The sequence below is a fragment of the Hypomesus nipponensis genome, chromosome 21 (assembly GCF_054491055.1).
Source record: "Hypomesus nipponensis isolate SF chromosome 21, ASM5449105v1, whole genome shotgun sequence".
Lineage (NCBI taxonomy): Eukaryota > Metazoa > Chordata > Actinopteri > Osmeriformes > Osmeridae > Hypomesus > Hypomesus nipponensis.
Genome location: NC_140381.1, coordinates 10,447,658 through 10,472,718, shown reverse-complemented (window position 1 = coordinate 10,472,718; position 25,061 = coordinate 10,447,658). Strand labels below are relative to the sequence as shown.

Genomic DNA, 25,061 nt, shown 5'->3' with positions numbered 1-25,061 from the left:
CGAATATTACCCAGCATGCAACAAGAGCTTTGGTGTGGCAGGCAGGCAGGACTCGCCCACTGCTTGCGAGGCAGGAGACAAGGTAAGTCTTTATCGTTGTATGTCCTAAACTTTAGGACCTAAACAGTACCAGAGTGGTCTAAAGATCATATTACAAGGAGGGATTTCCAACTCTTTTGAATCATCATTAAATCAACTTCACCTATTGCAGGTCAGTGTCTTAATTATGTAGCCTAATCAATTTCATTCAGGTTGCTGCAATCTGGTCCACAAGAATTATTGCCAAATGCTTAAAAAAAGCTACTTACCTGCATTCTTAACGTAACTGATACAGCTCAAAGTCTTATTAATTATCATCAGTTAAGAAGTAGCGATTAAACAGTGAAGACAAGCCCCATGAGCCTCTCAGTGTCTCCCCGGGTGCCTGAAACGAGGGCCTGGCGCAGAAACTGGTGGTCCTTGAACCTGGCGCAGAGCTCCAGTGTCACGTTAGCGGGCATGTCCTCTGCTGTGCCACAGCCGCATGTTAAACTGATGACAAACCTGAAGACCCACATAAACAGTCCCAGAGTGGTCTAAAAATCGTACTACAAGGAGGGATTTCCAACTCTTTTGAATCATCATTAATCAAATCAACTTCACCTATTGCAGGTCAGTGTCTTCATAATGTAAACAATTTCATTCAGGTTGCTGCCATCTGGTCCACAAGAATGATTGCCAAATGCTTAAAAAAGGCTACTTACCTGCATTCTTAACGTAACTGATACAGCTCAAAATCCTATTCACTATTATCAGTTAAGAAGTAGCGATTAAACAGTGAAGACAACTGAATTACACGTAACTATTTAATACAATTAAAATAAGACCAAGAGATTGATGGGACAAGCCCCATAACAGTCACTTATTTATCTAATAAATAAACATAGTTGAAACACACCCAGTGATATATCATATCAAAGTCACACTATATTTGTTGTTGTTTACCACTAATTTAACTGTTTGCCTACCACTATTTTCTGACTGTCCATTGTTAGTCATCAATCTGTTATCACAGTTGCTTACTTATTCATGAAAATACATACATTGATTAAGTCTCATTTGACCAGTAAATGCATTAAGGCATAACACAGACACAATTACAGACAAGGGCATCAGTATCAAAAAATGGATGATCTGGTTTGGACATTTTTAGTAGGCTATACTTTCTGTCCAAGCCTTGTGAACTCAAGGCCATTCTGAATAAACAAAATCACACATAATTAGCTGCATGATTCAATGCTGCTTGAAAGGCTATTTGTTGTTGACGTTTTGTATTTTTTTGTTTTGTCTCAAGATGCATAGGAAAACATTGCTTGCATGATCTTAACTCTAGTGAGGTCCATTCAATGCTAACTTTCTTTTTTTGATTCAACCCAGTTTGGTAATTTTAACACTCCCCTTGATCCATAATGTATCAATTTCAGGGAGTTTTGGCACTCTGTGGTAAAAGTCAAAGAGCTGGTGTCCATCCACGAATATACGGAATCGCAGCTGTTCACAATGGATCTCGATCTGAGGTTAGAGAAGATAAAGTTTAAAGTCATTCTGTCTTTGGCTTCTAATAAATCCTCTGAAAACAGTTAATCTGGCAGTTTGGGTTTCCACAACTACTTCCATGTAAAAAAAATCACTTTAATGTGGTTTAAAAAAGTCACTTTAATGTTGTCAAAGATCTTTGTTCTAACTTGTTTACTCCTCTCCTGTTTATTACAGGATTCTGAAACAGTGATGTAACAAAGGCCACAAAGAAGTGTTTGTACCCGGAACGGCTGATCCCCAATGAAGGGGAAGTAGGGGATGAGCCTCTCAGTGTCTCCCCAGGTGCCTGAGACGCGGGCCTGGCGCAGAAACTGGTGGTCCTTGAACCTGGCGCAGAGCTCCAGTGCCACGTTAGCGGGCATGTCCTCTGCCGTGCCACAGCCGCATGTTAAACTGATGACAAACCTGAAGACCCACACAAGGAAAGTGTCTTATTATTGGGTGTACAAGCTGTAAACAAGGCACAATCTCTCTCTCTCTCTCATATATTTATGTATTAGTAGTATACAGTAGTAACTGGCCGGGGATTTAATCTCAAAAGCCTGCCATAACTGCCCTTCTATCTGGACTGCTTGGGAATCAATAGCGCTAGTAGAATGAGGTATATTCATATCATGACAATAGCCTACTGTTCATATCTGAGAATGAGTTAGACCTACTTGTTGGGGTGAGGATCCACAATTCCCATTACAATGACTTTCTTCCCCGGCCTCATTCCACCTCTGACACAACCTCTGAAAGGGACCGACTAGGCACAGACATATCACACACACATTTTTTTAAAATGTATTCCTTATAATCTGTTGTCCATTGTCTAAATACAGAATAGATATCTTGCCAGGATTTTCTCATCATATTCTTACCAGATAATGTTCAGGAGAGATAGGTCTACATTTATCCACTTTACTTCTGTTAGAATGGTCATCAGATACATAATTCTTTAGGGGGAAAAAGAAAGTATGAATACAACATTAGTTAGCCAATTTATTGATGTTTAGATAGTTATAAGCCTAATGGAAACTAAAATATTTGTTGCATTGGATGGAAAGCACTTTTTACAGCTGAGACAATACACTAACGCTAAGTCAAAGCATCTTTTATGTTTTTCAGATGGGTAAACGCAAAGCTGCATCATCTGTCACAACTTTTGCAAGCTATTCTAGCTACATGATGTCCTGAGCCATGTAGTGATAGTTGTATATATAGAAACTAACCACTAGGTGTCAGTATTATTATTATACTTACCGGAAATATAGACAGACACAGAGTTAGACCATGACATGTGCTGTTGCTGTTCCTGCTCGCAACCTGCAAGTGAATTAAAGATAAGTTTACTTACAAACAGTTTCTTCATTGAAATAAGAAACATTACATGGTACCAGGAGTGGGGTTAATCACCAACATCGACAGTCGTCATGGAAAGTGTTAAACCGCCTGACGCTGTAAACTGGACTGGAAACATTGATCACGAATGGCGTATGTTCAAGCAGAGATTCACGCTGTACTTGCAAGCAGTGGGCTTGGATGGAGCGTCGGATGCACGCAAGATTGCATTGCTTCTCACCGTCGCGGGACCTCAGTCAATCGAAGTGTTTAACACACTCGTGTTTGCACAGGCCGAGGACAAAGGCAAATATGACGTGGTGGTGGAAAAGTTTGATGTGCACTGCACACCAAGAAAAAACGAGACTTTTGAGAGGTATGTTTTTCGCTCTCGTCTACAACAACAAGGAGAGACGTTTGACAGTTTCTTAGTTGATTTAAAGTTGAAAGCTAAAACATGCAATTTCGGACTGTTGCAAGATTCAATGGTCCGTGACCAAATTGTGTTCGGCATCAATGATAAAAAAGTGAGAGAGAGGCTTTTAAGAGAGACGGAGCTAACCTTGAATGAAGCAGTGCGGATATGTCAGGCCAGTGAGATAGCTATTCAGCATGCTAAAACCTTTGGTGAACTTACAAAGATGAGCGGGAGTGACAATTCAGCCGTAGCTGCAGTAACAGAGAAGCAGACAAGCGGAATGAGTAAACTGAAACAGCAGAAAGAACTGTTTAACTGTAAGAGATGTGGCAAAAGACACATGCCAAAACAGTGCCCAGCTTATGGCAAAGTCTGTGCTAAATGTAAAGGGCAGAATCATTTTGCCAAACAATGCTTTTCAAAAGGTGGACAAAGTCAAAGAGAGCGTGTGCATGCAGTGGAAGAAACATCCCTCAGTGACACATTCTTCGTTGGAATGGTGCAGAAGGCCGATATCAGTCAAGAAAGAACAGAACAGGCTGATGTGAATAGTGTTGCACGGGACAAGTGGATGACTGCTCTGGAAATAAATGGAGTAACAGTATCACTCAAGCTAGACACAGGAGCAAAAGTCAATCTGATCTCAGAGTATGATGTCAGAGCAATGAAAATCAAGCCGCGCATAAGTCAGAAAACTGTGCAACTCAAAGCCTATAATGGCCAGAACATTCCAACAAAAGGAACATGTACTCTCAGAGTAAAAGTTAAAAACGGAGAACATTACCTCATGTTTGTGGTTGTTCCAGATGGCCATGATTCTGTGTTGGGAGATAAGGCATGTGAAGATCTGGGTCTGGTAAGAAGAGTATACACCATAAATAATGGAGAAACACAGAACAGTGTGGAACAAATCGTGAAACAGTTTCCAGACATCTTTGAAGGGTTTGGAGTATTACCATTCACCTACAAAATACAGTTGAAAAAAGATGCCCAGCCAGTAGTTCACGCACCCAGACGGGTTCCAGCACCACTTCGTGAAAAGCTGAGGCAAGAGCTGGATAAAATGACAACAATGGGAGTCATAGAAAAAGTGGAAGAGCCTACGGAGTGGGTTAATTCAATGGTGTGTGTGAAGAAAGCCAATGGTGATCTACGTATTTGTATGGATCCAAAGGACTTGAATGCAAACATACAGAGAGAACATTATCAGATTCCAACACGGGAGGAAATTATAAGTGAGATGGCAGGTGCTAAGTTTTTTACGAAGCTGGATGCATCTCAGGGCTTTTGGCAGCTGAAACTACATGAGGACAGCACGAGGTACTGCACATTCAACACGCCCTTTGGCCGCTACTCCTTCTTAAGGATGCCGTTTGGAATTTCCTCAGCTCCTGAAGTATTCCACAGGGCTATGGAACACGTAATCGAAGGCATCGAGGGTGTGCGTGTTTATGTGGACGACATTGTATTGTGGGGATCCACAATAGAACAGCACAACAAGAGGCTCATGGACGTCCTACATCGTGTAAGGAAGTATGGGCTCAAGTTAAATAGGAACAAGTGTCAGTTTGGAGCGAAGGAAATCACGTTCCTTGGAGATACGCTGTCTGAAAGGGGTGTGGAACCTGACAAGAGTAAGATACAGGCAATACTCAAAATGCCCAGACCCACAGACAGAAAAGCGGTATTGAGAGTGATGGGGATGATCAACTTCGTTGGGAAGTTCATACCTAATCTGTCTTCAAAAACTGTTTATTTGAGAGAACTGTTGTGCGATAAAGGCGAGTTCAAATGGACAGCTGATCATGACCAAGAATGGGGACGACTGAAGACTCTCCTCACCACAGAGCCTGTTCTGACGTTCTTTGACCCGACAAAGAAGACAAAGATCTCGACGGATGCATCCAAAGATGGAATGGGTGCAGTTCTACTGCAGGCGGATGGAGAGAATTGGAGGCCAGTCGCATATGCCTCGAGAACGATGACTCCGACGGAAGGTCGCTATGCACAGATTGAAAAAGAGTGCCTGGGCTTAGTGTATGGATTGGAGAAATTTCACGGCTATGTGTACGGCTTACCAACATTTGTGGCAGAGACAGATCACAAACCATTAATTGCCATCATTAAAAAGAACTTGAACCAAATGTCTCCAAGAATCCAGCGAATGATGATGCGACTGCAGAGGTATGATATGGAGCTAATGTACACTCGAGGGAAGCATCTAGTTCTGGCGGACGCTCTTTCCAGAGCTGTGGAACAGAGTGTAAATTGTGAAAGTTCCACAGAGGCTGATGTAACTCAACATGTGAACATGGTAGCTGAAGCTCTTCCAGTCACAGACACAAAACTCAAACAGATTGCAGTGGAGACTGGAAAAGATAAATGTCTGCAATTGGTCATCAAACATCTGAATGAAGGTTGGCCTGGAGGACAGTGTGCTCAGTACTACAACATCAGAACAGAGTTGAGTGTTGTTAATGGATTTCTGCTAAGACAAGACAGGATCATTATCCCTCAGTCACTGCGACAGGAGATGTTAAAAAAACTGCACGAGGGACACCTTGGGGCCGAGAAATGTAAAAGAAGGGCTAGAACTGCAATCTACTGGCCCGGAATAAACGCAGACATCGACAAGATGGTGTCAACCTGTGATACGTGCTTGAAGCATCATGCTAAGCAACAAAAGGAGCCAATGATCATCACTGATCCACCGGATGAACCATGGCAGAAAGTTGGGACTGACTTATTCTTTCTGGACGGAAGAAACTATTTGCTGGTGATAGACTATCTGTCAAATTACCCAGAGATTGCGTTGCTATCCAATACATCTTCTGCTTGTGTGATAACACACATGAAATCCATCTTTGCGAGACACGGCATTCCGCAGGTGGTTTGCAGTGATAATGGGCCATGCTACAGTGGAAGGGACTTCCAGAAGTTTGCTGAGGAATATGGGTTTCAACATGTGACATCGAGCCCATTATATCCGCAGTCGAACGGAAAGGCAGAGAAAGGAGTTCACATTGTGAAACTACTACTCAAGAAAGCAGTGGACAGTCAATCAGATCCTTATTTAGCTCTGCTGAATTACCGTGCTTCTCCACTAGAACACGGTGTGTCTCCTGCTGAAATACTGATGGGGCGCAGATTACAAACCACACTTCCGTGCTTGGCAACACAAAACAAGAGAAAGTACCTGAAAAGAAAACAAAAGCACCTGAAACTGAGACAGAAAGCGAACTATGACAAGGCATCAAAAAGCCTAGAACCACTCTCCATTAATGACACGGTAAGACTTGAGGATTCCAATACCTGGACTAAAAAAGCCACAGTCCTGGAGGAGGTGAAGCCAAGGTCTTACACTGTCAGGACAGAAGATGGTCAGATCCTGAGGAGAAACCGGAGAAGTCTGCTGAAAACAAAAGAGACAGCAGAGAATACACATACAGGTGACACTGACTGTGCAGAGTCAACATCTGAAACACTTCCAGTACAGCATCACAATGAGCAAGCTACAGAAATGCATTCACCTGTGCTGAGAAGATCCGATCGCACAGTCAAGCCTCCTGATAGACTGAACCTCTGAATATTGCTTAAACAGATCAGAAGCATTAGAATGTTCATAAATGAAAAGATAACAGAAAATGTAATCAGTTGATTATTGTTACTTTGATGGTAAAGCAAACAATTCTGGAGATTGTTATTTGATATTATACATCCTGTATAATGGGTACAGTGCTTACTTAGTGGTTAGATAATCTAGAAGTCATTAGTTGTAATAACTTGTTCTTTATGTCTAATGGAGAGAGGATGTAGTGATAGTTGTATATATAGAAACTAACCACTAGGTGTCAGTATTATTATTATACTTACCGGAAATATAGACAGACACAGAGTTAGACCATGACATGTGCTGTTGCTGTTCCTGCTCGCAACCTGCAAGTGAATTAAAGATAAGTTTACTTACAAACAGTTTCTTCATTGAAATAAGAAACATTACAAGCCATAGCCTAACGGAATTATGACGGGAGGTAGGCTAGTTGTACTAAGTTGGACCACATTCCACTGAAAATGAGTGTCAAAGTAGCTTTGCCTCATCGGTGACTTTTGTTTTGAGCCCATGAGTTCCAAGGCACCTGATTAAGTATTTTAGACAATTGTAATGGAAACCTTTAACAAAAGTATCAGCTATTTCAATAACATGGAATACGTTTAAACAAATATGACCTACTTACATTTGTGTCCTTTACTGTAAACCCTTCCGCCATCTTGACCAAGTGAATAGGCTAATTGCTCAGCTGAGCTGCGCTCAACTAGTTTGCGCTCCTGTCGGTCTCTTCAGATAGGTTTAAGCGCAGCTTGCTAGCCCAGGTAGGAAGGTGTGTCAGCAATGTGATGCTGGAATTTGGTATACAATTGCGAAAGGAAGCTGTGTCTTGCCTGCTACCCACTTATTCTACTCCAAGGGCTGACGCAGTCAAACATTGTAATCCTAGTCGAGTCCTTAGTATAACTAGCTCTGTTTGTTCTCTTTATTTTGTATTTTTTACTCCGTCAATTACTGTGTAGATGGGCCTTGACCTCCAGCCCCGGCCATAATTTAGGAATAATTTGAGTACAAGCGAAAGAGGAAGCCATTATGGAAAAGCATAAAAGAAAGAAAATATTGATGTTGTTAAACAATTTATTGGAGAAAACCTTGCAAACTCATTAATTACATTTTTTATATCGTCTCATTCCTTCAAAAAGAGTGATGGAGTGCAACTTAATTAGGCTATAGACTATGTGAAATAATTGAAATAATAACAGAGTTTCGGATTAAGAATTTAATTAAAAGGCCTTCTGAATAATTAATATTTAGGAAAGATACCTGTAGGCCTATCTCTGAGTAAGTAGCCTAACCTATAATAGTAGATGCTATATTGAAAATATCTGAAATATCAGGGCCTAATCGTCTGTTTTGACTTTTATTGGTCTGTGCAATTTCACTAAAAGAACACTAGATGGAACTATTTGTTAATTACGACATTCCGGCCCCATGCAGTACATTCGCACACAGCTATGCCTGCATGAATTATAAATGTGCTTGCCTCCTAACCATACAAGTAGTCCTTTATAATTAAGCAATGACAACCCTAAACAAATACAATATAGTGCAGGTGTAACCTTGGACAAATGGCATTGGATCACACTTGTATACTAAACACAGGCAGAGCGAAACGTCCTTCTGAACGCCTCATCTTAGATAGTCACTGTATTCAGTGACCTTGATGAGCCATGGATAAGATATCAGATAACCAGAGCACCTGGTTGATAGAAAGACAAAGAAAGAGCGAGAGAGACAGGCAGTCTGACAGACCAAGAAAGAGAAGAGAAAGAAAGAAAATAAAGACACAAAGCAACCGGGCTGAGTTATAGTCAAATGAATCAGTCAATCAATACTTTGAAGATTGTATTTCCACATAACAAGATAAAGATGCAGATAACAATGACAAACACAGAAGACAACATATGTGGTTACTTTAAAAAGGCTGTCGCATTCTCAATGTCACTTTTGATAGTTTCAATTTTAGGTCATAAATGACAGAGGTGTTTGGCTGGTCATTCAAAAAGCGGATTTGACAGTCAAACATATTGGTTCTTAACCAAAGTTGTGCATGGTAACTTCCCTTTCTGACAAAGTATATCCGGAAGTGATATCAATTCACTTTCAAGTATAAGTAGGCTACAGTTCTTCATCATTGTGTCCCAGTGATGATGTGTCAATAAACAGTTAGTGTTAGGAAGAACCATTAAACACATAATTCTCCCTCTGCAACTTGAGCATGAGTAAAAGAGAACATTGAAAGGACATCCGGAAGAGGTTATTAAACATCAGCATCATCCCGTTCAAATTGTGTCATAACCAGCTTTTTTCCCCTTTCCTTTAACTCAACAAAGCTGTCATCACCCACACAATACAATTTCAACCCACATAGCCCCATAAAGAGGTTATTGTGCAGTGGATTCACTGGGATGACTATGCTAAAAAGCATATTATGCAGCTATTGTCTGCATTAGTTTTCCTCCCCCATCCATTCCAACTGTGCTGTTCAAAAATGAACTATTGGGAACTTAGACCATTGGAACACCTTGTTTTTTGTTTGTAGGCCTACAGCACACCCAGGATATGTTCAAGCACAAGGAACGTCTCTATCTCTCTTGCCTTTTGAGACACACCCACATTCACAATCTGCACTCACAGAACACACACCCTCACACACACGCATTCACACACTCTCATAGACTGAGGAATTAGGCCACTATGGAGATGTTATTTGTGCCTTCCAAATTTGGGAGTTTAAACTGCGTAAACATAACACTGTTCATGGTTACAGTCTCCATGGCAGCATGACAACACCAGACATGGAACGGTCCAAACATTTGGCAGTCTGGAAATTCAGTATTTGCTAGTCTTAGCAGTTCACAACATTTTTATTACGTAGCCTAATACCATGGAACTAGCGCTGGATTATATTCTTAAGGGTGTGTTCACAGGTTTGGTTAAATTAAAACAAACTCTGGTGCGATATTGCTCTGTTAGTGCGGTTCATTTGAACAAGTGTGAACGCTGCCATCTGAACCTTGGTGCACACCTAACAATCGGACCTTTAGACTGCTTGAAAAGTAGGCTAGTGTCTCGGTCCACTTCCAAATGAATCATAAAAGCTGTCCAATCAAGTTGTGACCTTATCCTTATGCCGTATGTGTTTCTGTTCGGAGAGAACACGACCTCTTAAAAGGACTCAAGTCTGCGCTGTTGCTATTGGATTGGTAGGCCTATGTGTTTTTATGATTCACACGCAGTGATCACCTCCTTCAGGTTTGTGGACAGGGTGTGCAAAGCGCTTACAAAAACAAAAAAACAATGTAGAAACGCTATAGGTGCGCAGTTATGTCATAACCTGGGTGTGAAGGGTGTGCACGCGAATGTAGGCATATCAGTGTGCCTTGAGAGTTTATAAAATATATAAATGTTGATGTAATTTAACTTACACAAATGAGATACAAGGACCTGTTCACAACAACTTTCGATTGTATTATTTATTTGCGCACACGTGCGTTTGCAAGTCTAACGAACTACAAAACCCATAGAGCGTTTCGAAGTGTTTAATGACGTAACCCAGTTTGCGGCGCTTGGCGTGTGTGTGTGTGTGTGAGAGAGAGAGAGAGAGAGAGAGAGAGAGAGAGAGAGAGAGAGACAGACAGAGCGAGACAGAGAGAGAGAGAGAGAGAGGGAGAGAGAGAGATAGAGAGAGAGCACCCATGCTACTGACTCCGTGATTGCTAGATAAAGTAGAGTTTGAATCTGAATAGAACGCAGATTAATTGTCAGTTGATAATACATGCTGAACTATTGAGACTTAAGGTCTGAACACGCAGGAGCTGTTTTATGATTTTTGTTAACCCCGGTGTTGGATAGCCCTAGTTCTGTTTCGTGCGAAACGATGCTTTCAGCCTGTTAGGTAAGTCGAGTTGGTGTTTAATTGTTGGGATTTCGTTTTGAATTTATGGGGAGCAAGCATATTGTGGGAATCCGGTTTCTTTGTATGAATGCATACTTTTACTCAGAAGGATGTCCGTTTTATTCACTCGTAGACCAATTGAAAAATCATTGGTAAGTCAAAGAACAATGGCAATATTTCCCTTAGTCAGCAATAATGTTACTGATGTTGATTTTGTTTGATATCACATAGCACAGCCAAGCGATAACTTATAAGTATTTAACTACTTATTAATGAAATTGGTATGGTTGTCTTTGTTAAACCCATACAGCACTTTAAAATACGCGTTGAGTGTTGTTGGTTGTGTACTATAAAGGGGTCTCTCTTTCCCTTGTGCGGCTGACAAGCCGGTTTGGCTCGCTCAGGGAAAGCCCAGCTGGGGGCTATTGTTCCGACAACATAAACTGATTTGCATGCATCATCTCGCTTGAGCATCTGGCTTCATGAGCCCCTCTTTTGTTCCCCGAAAATTTGCCCCATTTGTTCAACTGCCCAGTCACATTTATTGCAGGTTGTCGTTTGCAATTGTAGTGCTTTGTGTGCTTTATCATTCTCCATGACTTTCGTCTATACTGTATACTTCTGCTAGCATCCGTTGACACTGCCTTCCAGTTGTCCTGAAACGCCTGACTGCTCCTTACTGTGGACTGCAACTGTGTCTGTTTATAAATAACAGCATCATATCACTATCCCCTGGTTTTCCATTCCTGAAATGGCCCAGATCTCTTCCTTTATTGAATCATGTCTGTGGTTGGAGTACTCAGAAAACCTGATAACAAGCTCTCACCCCCTGGTATGACAGCATTTTCAGGAAGGATCATCTTTCACTGACATCAGTTATACAAGTGCATTTGTTTGGGGACCAAGCCTATAGGATGGGTGTGTATTGCGTGGCTTGATTGGGGAATAAAAACAATTGTGGGGTGACCGAAGGTTATTCAGTGTGAACAACACAGGATTTCAGAGGACAGCTATTGGATAGTATCAAGTTACAGTTCCTCGCTAAGGCAGTCAAAATGGGTACACGTGGAGTTAACAGCTTTACTTGAAGCACTAAAAAGCCACATTAGTACTCATTCATACTGTCAAAAGTCTCACAAGGACCTACTTTGACTTACATTTATGAATGTTTATGTGGGACTTCTTGCTTCTATGGAGTGGTTCTACGAATGTCCCAGTGCCTATAAAGGGGCCTCTGTGTGTACAATGAGGGGTTTATTGTACAGGTTCGTACTCACAGTGTTTGGTTTGTAGGTTTCTGAGACTTGTTTGATTATATGTGTAACAGAGAGTCACTGAACAAAAGATCCCGCACGTCAACTGACCGCTTAAACCTTCTTGTAATTAAGCTTGATGAATCAGCATGACGTTTTTGCTGGCATCCATCGCAGCTCTGTCCCAGAATAGGCCGTAAATCCGTCTACTTTCGAGGTCTGTCTCAGACCTAGGCTTTGCCAGAGTCAAGCAGCAAGCCCCTCTGAACTGTCTCTGGGGATACAAAGGCATTTTTAATTGTTCTTCTCCTCCCCACATTCCTTTCTAGGCTTCCGCCCCTCCTTTCTTCCCTCTCGTTATCAAACTCTGGTCGATGTCTTTGACAGACTCATTCATGGGCAGCTAAAATCCACTGCCTGCTATCTCTCTCTCTCTCCCTCTCCGTCTCTCCCTGAACTTGGGAGAGGGTCTGGCCCTTTCCGTTTCTGGGGTACAAGGAAAACACAGAGCTCGGTTGTTTGTTTAGTACCCCGGTTCAATCATTTGCACCAGTCAGACTGGTCATGACCGAAAGGAAAACATTCAGCATTCTAAGTATTAAGTAAGGGAAATTGCTCCCTTTGACAATTCTGTAAAAAAAAAAAAAAAACCTTTTTAAGGAAAGAAGAGAAATTATATCTTAACAATAAAGAACCTTTTCCTTGAATAGCTTGTTTATATGTCTTTGGGTGTTGTGTGTGACTCTCAATAAATAATTAATGGGGGTGGCTGAAATTTCAACTACCATTATCCATCTGCTCGTTCGGCACGGTCCAGACGTTATTCCACGTAGTGAGGCTAGCTGGCAGCTCTCCTTCTCCCCGCGATGCATACAATCGAAAAGCATACCTCTCCGTTTAAATGAACTGGAAAGAGTCTGTCTCTCTCTTCCTCGATTTCCCTCTCTCTCTCCACTGCTCAAACACATTTTGTCCGTCTTCAGCAGGCCCTAAGCTTATTAGCTCAGGGTACTGACCCCTTTATGAATGGTAAGTATTGATGTGTGGTGTTTGGAACTGAGTTTGCCCCTTCCGTGATAATCTCTTTTTAGAGACGGACGGGCTGTAAAATCGGTCACTCACAGATGATAGTGACCCTTTCATTCGTTCATGAAACATATCACCTCCAACCTCTTTTAAATGTAGCATTCGGACCTCAGTGAAGTGTTTGTAAGACCTATGCCTCATGGGACTTGGCCAGGATACATATCTGTGAAGAAAAAGAACATTTGCCAACCAGCAAAAATGGAAATGGGAACTTTGCTTTGTTAAGACTGGTTGTTTTTGGATTTACCGTCTTCCGGTACATTCCCTAGTTGTGTTTATTGGGGCTACTGAAGGATTTGTTAAGCATACACTTGCAGAGGCTAATGCAGAATTTGTAAAGCACCCTCTTGCAGAAAGAGCATTTGTTTTGTACACATTATTTTTCTTTGTTGTAATGCTGCTTCCCAGTAAAACAGATTGGTCGGGTTCTGTGACACCACAGACAGCCGTGAGGTCGATATTATTCATCCCAACAGTGGGACCGGAGGTTGTTACGTCTTAATCACGGGAGGCCTGGGGTGCACAAAAGTGCTTCTGTTGCGGAGAAGTGAAGTCACTTTAAAAGTCGTCCTCCTTGTCTCGTAGAGGGTGGGTCTGTACTAGCTGTTAAGCCTGCCCCATTATCCAGTTACAGGGCAGTGAATGGGCCTCTGTCCCCTGTAGTTAACTGGCTTTATTCATGGACAGGGAATAAACAGAAAGTGTGACTTCGAAGGATGCCTCCTTTTCGGTTATCCGGTTGGCATTATCTTGTCTTTTGATTTTATTTTTCAATTGCCTCCGGGGGGTTACATGGTGTATAGTAAGCAAAGGTGCCACATTGTTCACTGGTGACTAAAAGTGGTCTATTGAAATATAGGCTGATCTGGTCTAGTAGCCTGCAATGCACAGGTGGCCAAGTCTCTGTGATGAGGAGGATGGTAAAGCGCTGGGTCATGTCATCATCTTGGTTAGCTCATTAAGACCACTAGTATACGATCTGTGGTTATTCATTGTCGGGGAAACAATCTTGATACCATCCCTTAGCATGGTTGGTGTAATACATACGAGGATAGTAGATATATGCCGGCTTGTGTACTCGGTTCCTGACTAGGTCTACCTATATAGAATAATTCAACCTGGCATCCTTTTTGGTCTTTCTACCCAGCTACTAATGCTCATTCTGGGGAGACGACAGGTTTATTTTATCCCTGCTGCTAGTCTGATTCTGGCACGGTCTGCCTAAGGGGCGGAGCTGTGACATGGAACCTCAGAACAGTGGTGGTACTATCTCGCTCTTTGAGGTGTTGGCTGTTCCGTTTGGCACACGAGGTCACATTCACTGGCTGCCAGTTCTGTCTGACAGCCACGGGTGAGCACGGCGTGAGCCTCATAGGATTTATTGATCTAATAGCTCGCCTAGCAGGACAGTCTTTGTTCAACCCCAAATACGGTCAAAAAGTGTAGAAAAGAGAAGTGACCTGCAGCATGAAACCTTTTTTGGGGTGTAAATAATTGCGGCTTGGTACTAGTTTTGATCTTTTTTAATTTGTGGAGGCTTCTAAACCTGTTTTTAACTCTGCAATAGGTGGATTAATTGGTTAAATCCAGCACAATAGTTCATAACTGATATATTAAATATGCAGTAATTAACCTAGCTAGTGCATTAATAACAAGACAAGCGCTTTCTCAAACAGATGGAGAATGTCTCTGTTTAGAATAAGAGAATGATGTACAACCAATATGAAAGAAAAAGGGTTGTTAAATGTTGTTGAAACATTCTAATTTAGAAAAACTCACAACTACATGGTGTCACCACTCGAGTAAGTGGCAATACTGTCATAAACGCTCATCAAATTTGACTATGAGGCATCAACTGTGATGAATGTAAAGGTGTAAGTGTTTATGGTGGCTCTGCAGTCTCTTCATGTGTAGTTGGTCCACTGGTATGGTGGAGGTGTTTCACACCTGTTGGAGGTGTTTCACACCTGTTGGAGGTGTTTCACACCTGCAACAAAAGTTGGCAGACCAACCATGCAAAGCTTGGCCATGATGAAACGTTAAGCTGATTTTAGACGACCAAGAAGACGCCAAAAGAAGCTGATCTTCTGGTGATGGATCGACGCGGAGCCTTCTTGGACGAAAGAACATAGAGTAGGTCCAACATGTTGATAGCTTCAGAAAGGAACTGATGGCTAATTCTTAGTTTTGGAGGTATGAGGCCTACTACCCCAAGAAACCCTCGTTCTCCTTCGATCAAATGGCCGTTTTCTCAGCTGGAACATCCTGGTCCCTATTTCCCCCTCTTCAGCCCATAAGAAGTGCCAAGCTTCCAGCATGTGGAGCGACTTTGAGAAGTACCCAAGACATGAACTTTCAGAATGGTCTCCAGGAGCCTGACCTCGCCATTCCTGTGTGGGACTTGTGTGGGAGATATACGAGACCAGGACCATGGCCAGTGAGAGACCAGGAATTGGATTGTTTTTCCTTCTTTACTCTTTTATAGCATTTCCGGCATTTCCTTTTTCTTTGTTCAGTCCTATTGCGGTCTCTGACCTTTTTGCATCAGATAACTGGTTAGACCTTTATCTAACTTTACCTGTACTATTAAGTCAGCCACTGGAAAGTATTTGCCATCTAATAACATCTGAATTGAAAATCTGTCAATATTGAATCATCCTGCATTTCAGAAGCACTAGACTAATGACGTAGAATGCAACACCGAATATGTCATTACTTACACAGGAAGAAGCATTCAATTAGCATGTTTTTACCCTTTGCACCTGAATCTCAAATTATTCAGTTCTCACACTACTTTCACACACCATCATTTATAATTAGCAGGCAAGAAAAAAAGAAAAAAATGGGAACTCTAAGACACACCCACAGATCTGTAACACGCAGACAAGTATTGTCTTACTCAAGTGGGATATCTTTCTGCAGACAGTCAAGGTGTTAGTTACCACCAGATGGTGGTTTCTGATTAAATCTAACAGACACATCTTCAAACGGTGATCTGTCATAACGAAATGAGGAGGAAAGCCTGTTTCTTGGTCTCTTTTGCTGAAATGACTCGATTGTTATCTGTTGGCAGTAGTTTGACCTGTAATTGAGGCTTTTTGGGATCTTTCATCTCTGTTGATCTCTTTCCTTTTTAGTTTATTTAAACCTTTGTAGACACTTTTCAGATATTTTCCTCTTTGCCTTTGCTGGCTGTAAAGAGTTGATAACGTTTTTTAGTGTATTTTACACATAACATCCCAAAGTGCTTAACAATAATTTCAAATGCCACGGGTTGGAGGGTAACCTTTTGTACCGCTAAAACGTTGTCCTGAATCAAAAGTCCGCAGAAGGCCAAATAACGAAAGCTGGTTCACCTGAGGCCGATTTATGTGGGCCACACCTCCATAGCTGTCTGATAACTGTCTGGTCTGTATTCCAGGCGGCCGTGCTCACAGTAATCTCCAGATCTCCATGGTGACCTGAGGCCATAGCAGACCCTGAGAGGCCACCAAGACCTATTAAGACGCTGATTGTGGAAAGCATTTAGGCAGATGGTGGTAGAATTTCCGTGTTACTTTCTGTGGAACTGTCTAGGCATTGACCTTTTTTATTAGTCATCGAGATGTCTTAGCTCTCAAGTATTGTGTTGCTTAAAGTTCACTTTCAGCATCCTTCAAGTTTCAAACATCAATACCCCTTTTCTTTTTCCTTTCCTCATGAAAAACGAAGGTAGCAAACAATCCTTAACAATTGACTAATCACACACTCACCCAACCCCACTGGTCTGTTTGCCTTGCTTGGCCCTCACATGAACTCCACAACAGGCCCAAAACAAAGCAGGGACGAGGGCTGTGTGTCCTAGTTGTAAATACAAGTGTGTTGAAGCCTTTCTATGTTAGAGTGTGTTTGTGTTAGCGTGTCTCAACTAGCGGCGTGTTCCCGCAGGGCAATGAGTGGATTGGGATTGGTTCTGCAGGAGCGTATGGTCAAGGTCAGCAAGTACCAGGGGTCAGGGGAGCGGGGGGCACATCAAACCATGACCAGTTCCTGGAGCTGACACTAACACTACTCTCCCCACCCCCTCCAAGCTCTTGTAGTGCCGCACAGCTTAAGGCTACCAAAGGTTGACCAAAGGTCACATTGGTTTGGTCTTCCTTTGTTTACTAAGGAATGGTGTACAAGTTTGATTAACATTGGCTAACCTGGGTTTCTCACTGATTTGTATGTGAGAAATATCTGGTAAAAACTGGCTAGAGTGGATCTTGTGCATACACACACACACACACACACACACACACAAACACACACACACAAAGCAACACTCAAAGACAGCCCTGTAGTATCTCTGGGCTGAAAATGACAGGGGAGAAACATACATGTTTTTACCTCACGAACTTCCTGCTACAATGTGGGGAGCTTGCTCTCTGAACTCTACCGGTTGTTGCAGAACTAAAGATTAGTAGTGAGCCTGTCTAGATGCGAGGGCTAAAGGCTTACCCTCGTGCGATACACTTGAATGTCATCCTGTTCCTCCCAATCTGCTTCCTCCGTATTAGCAGTGTGTTGCTTCTGATACTAGTCCTTTAAAAAAGTAACTATGTGCGTTTGGTGACCATAAGAGTTAGCTTGTGTGTCTGTGGCACAGCGTCAGATTTGGGCATAACGCACACAGTTAGAAATCAATGTGTTTGTTGCTTCTGTTTAGTCAGTTAAGCCTTAATAACGAGCTTTTTCGTAATCTTGATGAAGATGTTTGTTGTGTCTGCTGCCTGCCTTGGACGAATTTGCTGACGAATGTTTTGTCTGCAGGTTGAGTGTGGCGTGAAAAGCGACAGGATGACTCGACTGTGAGGATAGGAGACTGAGGACGTGTTCATTGTGGGAGAGCCCTCCTTCCGACAGCAGCACCAATGTTCTCCCCCGACCAAGAAAACATCTCCACCACGACAGCCTCCACCAAAGTGCCAGTCAAATACGGGGAGCTCATTGTTCTGGGGTAAGAGCAAATTCATTCCACATGGAGTTAAGTATGCAAGCTGAAAGCAAGGGTGAGATCCAAAAGAAGCAACCTCTCTGAATGTGTGAGTCCGGTGGGTTAAGTGACACTGAAAACCTCTTGTTACTTATGAAAGCTCTGAAAACACACAGAAACTGTGAACACCCTTAGGATAAGACCTTTTATACGTTTATGAGTGGAATGTTCATGATTCTGGTGTAAAACTAAAAAGTGAAAAACACCTTTATCTTTCTGTGTCAACCGCTCTTTGAAATTGAATGATCAATGACAATGACTATGTAGCATTGGCCTGATCTACATCATTTGATTTTGGGACTCTGTGTTTATTCGTTTTGAAAAGTGGAGCAACACTCCATCTAAATCTAGTTAAATGCATATAGACTTAACCACTGGGAGACTAAACAATCGACTGCTGCTGACTTCCTGATTTCAGAATGTTTATTCAAGCAACCGAGAATGTTTGGTTTGCTGTACAGAGGGAGGTTGTTAGCTAAATTGTGGCTTTTGTGGTGCTATAAGTATTCTTTTACTCTGACAAAGGCATTCCACATACATTGATGCAGTCTATGAAACCAAGTTCCTACTGTACATGGAACCTAAATAGCGGCAATTTTATTTTAACTCTGGATTTAAAGATGCCAATTAGGGTGCAAAATAGCTCAAGAGCAGTTAACTGTTAATTCCCAGACCTCCGTATGCCTCTGTAGGTGGTTGGTGCATACGTTTATGAAACACAGGAAGCCCTTGTTTTCAAACATATCCCTGCTCAGTCAGCCACTCAGAGAAAAAAAATATTTACATGGCCAGTTGCCAGCAGGGGTTGGTGACCAAAGGTAACCTCATACTAGAAATGCTGATTGGGTGTAAGAGGATTGGGCATTGTTTTAACGGAGCTCCCCATGTAACAAATGCAAAGTTGATGGTGAGTGCGATCCCATTCCATGAGGGGATTCATCCTTTCAGTGAGAGACCAGCGATGAAGAGACCCACTTTTGGAAACATGCCCACTTTTTGTCACGATTTGCTCTTAGAAATTAAATTGTGGCAATGCAGCATGCATGTGTCTGTCCTAAATTGGACACAGGATCTTGACAGCTTTTTGTTTCATATATTTGGATTGATTAAACTGTATAAACGTGCACACCCTCACGTAATACAAATATTGAATTCAAACATTTGAAAGATGACGGAAATCAGCTGCACTCACGATATGCACTTTTGGACATAACTTTGGATACAAAATGTATGCCAGCATGGAAGCTTGACTAAGAGGTGCGGTTGATCTTTTCTCCTCAGGTACAATGGCTCTCTACCCAACGGGGACAGAGGAAGGCGTAAAAGCCGTTTCTCTCTGTGCCGGAGACCAAAGGCCAATGGCGTGAAACCCAGCACAGTGCACGTAGCCTGCACACCTCAGGCAGCCAAGGTGACAAAGTGAATCCGAAGAACACAGCGTTTCACGAAAGCACTCGTCAACCCTTCTCGATTATAAACTCTGTAGTTCAGTGACAAAACACTGAAACGAAAGATGGTCCAGGTGTTCAATAGTAAATACATAAATAAAGGATACACATGGTAACGACACAATTACTCATTATCGTCACACACATACATATTTGTCTTACTGTCTCCCTGCCTGTCATTATCAGTTTTTCACATAAGCCCACACACCCACGCCAGCTCTTGTTTAGCTATTCCTTGCTCCCCAACACATATTCTTCTCTGCGTGTCTGCAGGCCATCAGCAACAAGGACCAGCACAGCATCTCCTACACACTGTCCCGGGCTCAGACGGTGGTGGTGGAGTATACTCACGACAGCAATACGGACATGTTTCAGGTCAGTGGACTCCTCAGTGACCACAGGGTCTGCACAGTCGACGTCTATGGGATTGTTCACTGGAGTCAACCCATTCTCAGGCAAATAGACTTCAATTTGTTCTTCCATTCCGTACTCGTGAGGCAGAATATTTGGACTACACTGGCTGTATTGACCTCCTTAATACTATACCGTATTTGTGTTGGTGTCCCTTCTTTGTTTTGCACCTTATTTTTGGAATTGATTGTTAATTCTAAATCACCTCATCCTATGGAAAGGCATGTGCTTTGTCTCACGCAGCCAGAAGTTATGGCAAACAGATCCAACCAATTAGGTCCTAAGCTGGGGGTTCCCTTAACTGGTCCAGCATGCAGTTTAGCCCACCATATGAGTGTCACACACATACCATCACTCACAGAATCTCGTCTTTTAGCTTCCACCACCCTGAGTCTCCCTCTGTCTCCTACCTCACCACAAACACACACACACGCACGCACACACACACACACATACCCCATGCTGGATTCCTTAATTGATTTAGCCTTGTGTGTATAATTAGTCTTTCCACACTGCCATCACAATGACAACGATAGAACATCTTCTGTTTGCTCTCCTCTTTCTCCATCCCGTCTCCAAGTCTTAAGAGTTGTTCCAGCTATTACTTGAAATCAATTCTGTCCATAACACCACTGCTAGCTGTGCTCCCATATTATTTTTATGCCTCTCTGCTTTTCGCCTTTTTTACACACACATCTTTTTAAATGCTGCAGTGTATATGCTCACTTGGCTTATGAAGGACAAGAGTCCAGCCCAGTCGGACTCCATGTGAGCTTTGGTTGTGGAATTATCCAGTTCATAGCCCTGCCCCAGTAGTCATCACTTGTTTCCTTCTACTAAAATCATGTACCTGATTATCCCTGACATAAAAGGTCTTGATAGGTTAAAGCACGAATACTGCAACCTTCAATGAGGTAAACTAAGGAATGACAAACTGGAAGTCATTCAAAGGGCAAAATGGCAAGTCAAGTGAGACAAACGTTAACCAACAGCCTCCATTGCCGTCTCTCAGATCGGGCGGTCGACGGAGAGCCCCATCGACTTTGTGGTGACAGATACTGTTCCCGGGGGCCAGAGCCACGGCGACAGCCAGTCGGTCCAGAGCACCATCTCCCGCTTCGCCTGCCGCATCATCTGCCAGAGGAGCCCCCCGCACACGGCGCGCATCTACGCCGCAGGCTTCGACTCGTCCAAGAACATCTTCCTGGGGGTGAGGAACACGAAGCGCCGTGGAAACTGCCTGGGTTAGGGTTAGTCCTGCCTTGTCCGTGGCTGTCGTTGCTTTTCGAGAGCGACTCTCTGGGGGCGAGACAGGTGTTCCGGCTGCGCACTTAAAATGCGGTTGGTTGCATTTGAAAGGCAACAAACTTTGTTGTGGGCGTTTGTTTTTCGAGTGGCTTGATATGTTTTCCTCTTGAGAGAATGGTGAACTCTGACAACTCGTCCAGAAATTGGCTGATATACATCTCACTTGTCCTTCCAGGAGAAGGCAGCTAAGTGGAGGATGCAGGAAGGCCAGATGGACGGGTTGACGACCAATGGCGTGCTAGTGATGCACCCGCGCCATGGCTTCACGCAGGACTCCAAACCAGGCCTGTGGCGAGAGATCTCCGTCTGCGGCAACGTGTTCACTCTGAGGGAGACCCGATCTGCACAGCAACGGGGCAAGATGGTGGGTGGCTGGACGCGCACACAAACAAACATGTGTGTGTTCGGGTTTGCATGCATGGCCTGTATATGAGAAAGGGTTACAGAGTGTTTCACTCTATTCTGTTTCTTCGGCACAAACACACATTTGCACAACTCATATTTGTGTGTGCAATCCATGCATGTGAAAAAGAGTTGTATATTGTCTAACTTGACCACTATCTGTGTCTCATGACCTCAAGCATACACACTTTGAATCTTGTGCTATCATACTGATGAAGAGTCTTGACTAGGTAGCTTCTAGGTTTCCATTGTTACCGGTGGAGGACATTGAACTGCTCTCATGGGAAGGTGCAGTGCTGTGCTGAATAAATGAAACTAAATTGAATGAAACTCTAAGAGTTTCCGCATTAACTTGCTGGCTAACACAACAGTGACGGTATGTAAGCTTTTGAGCCTCATGCATTGATTTAATCGCACATGACAAATCAAGTGCACCAAAGTATTTTGACTGTATTTGCACATAGGAACTGATCCAGGACTACCCTTGACTTTAGACTATACAGATACTTCTTGCAGTAGGGGTTGCAACGGTCAATTTAATATGTTTATAGATCTTGGATAACAAGTGAGAAATATGAACAGAAGTGGATTTTCAGCAAATGACTCAATTATTTTTTGTTGTAGTATGGTCTGAGTTTTGGCTATGCTGGTGGTCTATCGAGTTTCTTAGACAATGTATTTGTGTGTTTGTGTGTGAGAGAGAGAAGGGGAGCGAGAGAGAGAGAGAGAGAGAGAGAGGGAGAGAGAGAGAGAGAGAGAGAGAGAGAGAGAAAAATGAGAGAATGTGATGTCTGAAATCCTCATGATTTATATGATAGGTCTAGTGTGTCACTCAGTAATAACCCTGTAAAACTCAGACTGCAGAGCTTTAGTTCCCACCCTCTCACCCCCCCCCTCACTGGAGACCACACAGTGAGCTTGGGAGAGCCAGTCTGGATAGGTTATATTCAGCCATGTTTCAAAAGAACCCCATTACTTAACTTCATTTTGGGTCCAAACTTGTACACAACTTCACTTTGCCCATTGACTTTGTAGAGTCCATCTATCTGTGCCTCTTCAACAACTCGGTCAGTTATTCTCAGTAGTATGCAATCTGTAAGGAAATATCATAGTGTTAAGTAGATGAAGTGTGGTTTCTTCCCAAAATGAGAGGAAAAGGAACAGACCCACACCCAACCGGGACACCCTGGAGCGAGAGAAGGAGGAAACGCTGGCAGCAGATAAGAAAGGGAGGGGGGGGGGATTTTGATGTTCGGCGGAGGTCAATGGGTTTAATCATTGCAGCTCTGTGCCTTCCACTCTGCTGTATGAAAACTTTGGGTAAACCACGGCTAAGACAACAAACCAAAGGCCTTTCGCACAAAACCCCACAGGGTCCACTGCGGCGTTCGTCACACACCCCAAACGAACAGCATTCCCACACAAGCGGAATGGAGAACCTGTTAGTCTGGAGTTTTCTTCTCCTCTCTACCTCTCCCCCTCCCCCCATGTTCCCATCCCCCATCGCAAGATGTGGGTGGAAGGGGAAAGAACGTGTTAAGCGTTGCCATCTGCAGGACTGTGCCGGGTATTTTTACCAAGACAGAAATGAAGCGTCCTGCTCCATAGCTGGTGTTAGTATAGACTTGCAGGTGTTTCAAGGTCTGACTGTCTATCATTTTCCCTTCAGGTGGACAGCGAATCCCAGGAGCTGGTGGACGGCTCCCTCATCGACCTGTGCGGCGCCACCCTCCTGTGGCGCACGGCCGAGGGCCTCTCGCACACACCCACCGTCAAACACCTGGAGGCGCTGCGCCAGGAGCTGAACGCCGGTCGCCCCCAGTGCCCCGTGGGCTTCAACACCCTCGCCTTCCCCAGCCTGCGGCGCAAGGAGGTCCTGGACGAGAAGCAGCCATGGGCCTACCTGCGCTGCGGACACGTCCACGGCTACCACGGCTGGGGCGGCCACCGAGAGGCCAAGGAGGAGGAGGCGGAGGAGGGTCGGGAGCGCGAGTGCCCCATGTGCAGGACAAAAGGCCCGTACGTGCCCCTCTGGTTGGGCTGTGAGGCAGCGTTCTACTTGGACGCCGCACCGCCCACGCATGCCTTCAGCCCCTGTGGTCACGTGTGCTCGGAGAAGACGGCAAGCTTCTGGAGCCAGATCCCGCTGCCGCACGGCACGCACACCTTCCACGCTGCCTGTCCATTCTGCGTGCAGCAGCTGGCTGGAGAGAGCGGTTACGTCAGACTCATCTTCCAAGGGCCCCTGGACTAGACTACTGGAAAGCCCATAGACTTTAAGGCTGTGATTTGACTCCCTAATCAAGCTATTGGTGGAAACCACCACAAGCTTTGAATTTTCAGAATTTTCTTAACTTAAAATATTTTGGAGAGCTTTGGAATATTTTTTGGCTTCTACTTACAAATGAAGTGACCTTTCCAGCAGTGCTGTTACTTGTTTGAATACAGTATAACTATATTTTCACAACATTATAACAATACAGAAAGCTACAGTACAATACAGGCTCAATTCTGAGGAAAAACATAATTAGCAATACAGTCTGAGGATGAATTGTGGAACTTGATGTTTGTTAGTGTATTTCCAGTTAGAGCAGAGACTAGGCTACTTTGTAACGCTAGCTGCTAGTTTTTGAAGTGATATTGGTGAATGATAATGAAAATGTTTCACATAAGTAATATTTTTTTGGGGGTTGAGACATGAAAGTGCTTTATGTCTCCTGTTTCACATGAATTTCAACAAAGTATCTTTACATCAGAATGTACTACTGTGCATAGCCTACGCATACAGAGAATGTTATACAAATTAAAGTGACATAGGCTTGCCCTCCAGGTATTTTATTCACGTTTGAAGTGAGTGGTGTGTCATAGGTGAAAGTGGAGTTAACCTTAATGATAATGATTACACTCATAAATGAGAAGAAATATTAAATGATCCACATGTGCCGCTGTTCAGAGCTAATGTACAGTATTTATGTGTCCACATTTTTTATCGAAACTGTCACCTTTATTTTAATGAAGCTTACTTTAAGCTATTCAGCTGTATCATTAGTGTGTTTTTTTGACCAACTTGCATTTATATTTGTATCTTTTTTTCCCATTTTAATCATGCTTTACCATCTTCACACCCAGATACCTTGATGCAGGATGTTGAGTACTGAAACAGCCTACTATTGCAGCTGTTGAGCAGGATTGTGTACCAACTGGAAATAATAAAAGTTTTTTTCCATTGTTGACATTTGCACGAGTGCTAGTTTTGTCCTTGTTTATTCAAATGTTCTGAATGGTCAATGAAAAGGTATTTGCTGAAGTCTTCAA

General features: G+C 43.1%; 2 protein-coding genes and 1 long non-coding RNA gene across 7 annotated transcripts; 2 read left to right on the top strand and 1 right to left on the bottom strand.

Moving 5' to 3' along the window:
* The first annotated feature begins 40 nt into the window (after positions 1-40).
* On the top strand, positions 41-2,756 carry LOC146237942 (uncharacterized). 3 transcript variants are annotated; one of them, XR_014740514.1, is made up of 3 exons: positions 41-82; positions 1,464-1,556; positions 1,753-2,756. It is a non-coding gene; the product is annotated as an uncharacterized LOC146237942 (long non-coding RNA). The 3 variants fall into 3 exon arrangements; XR_014740515.1 differs by having other exon boundaries at positions 76-211; XR_014740513.1 differs by lacking the exon at positions 41-82 and adding an exon at positions 519-651.
* On the bottom strand, positions 869-7,792 carry LOC146237941 (galectin-related protein-like). Its single transcript, XM_084684882.1, has 5 exons — positions 7,555-7,792; positions 2,442-2,516; positions 2,238-2,326; positions 1,800-1,983; positions 869-1,551 (listed from the first exon to the last, which is right to left on the bottom strand). The coding sequence occupies exons 1-5, from the start codon at positions 7,585-7,587 to the stop codon at positions 1,408-1,410; spliced, it is 525 nt and encodes a 174-aa protein (XP_084541008.1). The 5' UTR covers positions 7,588-7,792; the 3' UTR covers positions 869-1,407.
* LOC146237940 (E3 ubiquitin-protein ligase pellino homolog 1) lies at positions 7,321-24,977 on the top strand. Of its 3 annotated transcripts, none has more exons than XM_084684879.1 (7): positions 7,321-7,350; positions 17,955-18,141; positions 19,459-19,588; positions 19,899-20,000; positions 21,049-21,246; positions 21,520-21,708; positions 23,416-24,977. In XM_084684879.1, the coding sequence occupies exons 2-7, from the start codon at positions 18,056-18,058 to the stop codon at positions 23,998-24,000; spliced, it is 1,290 nt and encodes a 429-aa protein (XP_084541005.1). In that variant the 5' UTR covers positions 7,321-7,350; positions 17,955-18,055; the 3' UTR covers positions 24,001-24,977. The 3 variants fall into 3 exon arrangements, with proteins under 3 accessions (XP_084541005.1, XP_084541006.1, XP_084541007.1); XM_084684880.1 differs by lacking the exon at positions 7,321-7,350 and adding an exon at positions 10,611-10,824; XM_084684881.1 differs by lacking the exon at positions 7,321-7,350 and having other exon boundaries at positions 17,536-18,141.
* The last annotated feature ends 84 nt before the right edge of the window (positions 24,978-25,061 follow it).

Excerpts from the sequence above, each read along its gene's own strand:
- LOC146237941 (XM_084684882.1), bottom strand. The coding sequence starts at position 7,587 with ATGGCGGAAGGGTTTACAGTAAAGGACACAAAT. Across the intron at positions 2,327-2,441 it reads TCTCTCCTGAACATTATCTG|TCGGTCCCTTTCAGAGGTTG; the intron begins GTAAGAATATGA and ends GTCTGTGCCTAG. Across the intron at positions 1,552-1,799 it reads TTGGGGATCAGCCGTTCCGG|ATCGAGATCCATTGTGAACA; the intron begins GTACAAACACTT and ends CTCTAACCTCAG.
- LOC146237940 (XM_084684879.1), top strand. The coding sequence starts at position 18,056 with ATGTTCTCCCCCGACCAAGAAAACATCTCCACCACGACAGCCTCCACC. Across the intron at positions 19,589-19,898 it reads GCACACCTCAGGCAGCCAAG|GCCATCAGCAACAAGGACCA; the intron begins GTGACAAAGTGA and ends GCGTGTCTGCAG. Across the intron at positions 21,709-23,415 it reads CACAGCAACGGGGCAAGATG|GTGGACAGCGAATCCCAGGA; the intron begins GTGGGTGGCTGG and ends TTTTCCCTTCAG.